Genomic DNA, 1,935 nt, shown 5'->3' with positions numbered 1-1,935 from the left:
ACACACACACACACACACAGACACACACACAGACACACACTCTCCCCTATTGATCCTGTCAGGAACCATCTGAGGTTTTTTAGTTTTGTGACCAATCAGCTGCTTTTCTTATGAAACATGAATATTAATTGTTCTGTCTCCTGCTGGCCTCTGATTGGCCGGTCTCCTGCTGGCCTCTGATTGGCCGGTCTCCAGCTGCAGGCCCGTCCTCAGCGTGTTGGCGGACAGCGATGAAGAGTCGTCCAGTGCTGCTTCTTCTGATGAAGAGGAGCTGCTGCTGTCGGAGCCTCACTGTCCAGCYGGGGAGAAAGGCTCAGTGGCGCCCCCTGAAGGGTAAACACACACTGTCATGCTGCTGGTCCGGGCCAAAACCAGAACCTCCCACCGTCACTCGCCGACTCGCCCCAACGGTCGACAGAAAAACGACATTATTACCACAAAAACCTGATTAGTGTGGAGTGCATGTATATTCAGCGTTTCTGGGTCRCCCTTCACTTCACATTTTTGCTTCTTTGCAAAAATGGAAGAGCATCAGTGAGATTGGAGGGACTGGGCTTTGACTAGGCCATGTTCTGCTGTGATCACATGTGGCTCTAAAAAAACAGATAAAACAAGTTTGTGACGTATTAAAGGTGAAATGAACAGAAATAAGCATTTCCCTAAGATCATCTGTAGCTGCAGACTGACCCCTGACCTCTGACCTCTGGTTCTCCTGATGGAAGATGAACCTGAAGCTCCTCATGAGTCAAACTCTCCTCCTCTGATCCGTTTGGTTTCTTCACAGCGGAGGAAGAACCGGGAGGAAGATTTTAAGATTTGTGGACAAAATCGCCAAATCCAAGTGTTTCCAGCGCGCGGCGGAGAACGAGTTCATCAGGAGGAAGTTTGAGGATTTGTCCAACACGCCGCTGCTGCTGTCGGTGGAGGTCCGGGAACTGTCCGGCACGCTGGTGGTCAACATCCCAGCGCCCCCTACTGACCGGATCTGGTAAGGCAGAGACTCCAACACCCAGATGAACATTTACACAGGATGATGATGATGATGATGATGATGATGATGATGATGATGATGATGATGATGATGATGATGATGATGATGGCGGCACAGCGCCTCCTAGCTGCATGTCCAGGAAGAAGAGCTTCACACACAAACTCAATATTCGGATTCATAAAATCTTTACTGCTTCTGGAAGAACTGAGGAGCCATTTTTAGTTTTCCTAAAAATATGAGAATATGGTGAAAATCACGTCATGAAGCCGATTCTTCATCCGTCACTTTGAGGCTGAACTTCAGCTTCATCCACTTCCTGTGGAAAACCTCCAGTGATCAGAGATCAATGATCAGAGATCAGTGATCAGAGATCAGTGATCTGATCATGTGGAATCMTTTTCTTCTCGCGGTCGGTGCAGCAGTCAGGTCTCCTCGTGTTTCAGACTCGGACCGGTTTCTCCTCTGCAGGTACAGCTTCTGCGTGCCGCCCAAACTGGACCTGCATGTTTGCCCCAAGCTGGGGCAGCGAGAGCTGAGCTTCTGCCACGTGAGCGACTGGATCGAGAAGAAGCTCCAGGACGAGTTCCAGGTGGGGAAGAAGGAAAACCTCTTTGGTTCTGAACCGGGTCCTCATGCTTCCTTTGCTGTCYCCTTTTTCCTGTTAGAAAGTGTTTGTGCTGCCAAACATGGACGACATTTCCGTCCCGCTGATGCATTCTGGGATGGACGAGTCCCTGGGTTCCTCCTGGGAGGATCCGGCCGCCGCTCACCGCTAGTGCCTCGCTGCTGATGGAAACCAGGAAGTAAAACCAGCAAACCGCCATGTTCAGTAACAGTTCATCCGTTTAAACACGTTTACATGCCAATAATCTGATTTTAGTTATTTATTCAACATAAATCAGTTTTATTTTGGAATATTAGATGTGAAACATTCAGAAATAAAA

At 48.8% G+C, this 1,935-nt stretch overlaps 1 protein-coding gene across 1 annotated transcript in view; it reads left to right on the top strand.

Annotated features, from left to right (window-relative positions):
* Positions 1 to 1,935, top strand: part of tex2l (testis expressed 2, like) — a 19,050-nt gene extending 17,115 nt beyond the window's left edge. Inside the window, exons 9-12 of the mRNA XM_008436226.2 lie at positions 196 to 333; positions 785 to 988; positions 1,460 to 1,580; positions 1,657 to 1,935. Coding sequence (XP_008434448.1) covers positions 196 to 333; positions 785 to 988; positions 1,460 to 1,580; positions 1,657 to 1,767 — 574 coding nt within the window. The 3' untranslated portion in view covers positions 1,768 to 1,935. The remainder of the gene's footprint in view (positions 1 to 195; positions 334 to 784; positions 989 to 1,459; positions 1,581 to 1,656) is intronic.

This window comes from Poecilia reticulata, linkage group LG19 (genome assembly GCF_000633615.1).
Source record: "Poecilia reticulata strain Guanapo linkage group LG19, Guppy_female_1.0+MT, whole genome shotgun sequence".
NCBI classification, from domain to species: Eukaryota; Metazoa; Chordata; class Actinopteri; order Cyprinodontiformes; family Poeciliidae; genus Poecilia; species Poecilia reticulata.
Note: the sequence above shows the minus strand (reverse complement) of the source record. Positions and strands in the feature narration are given on the sequence as shown.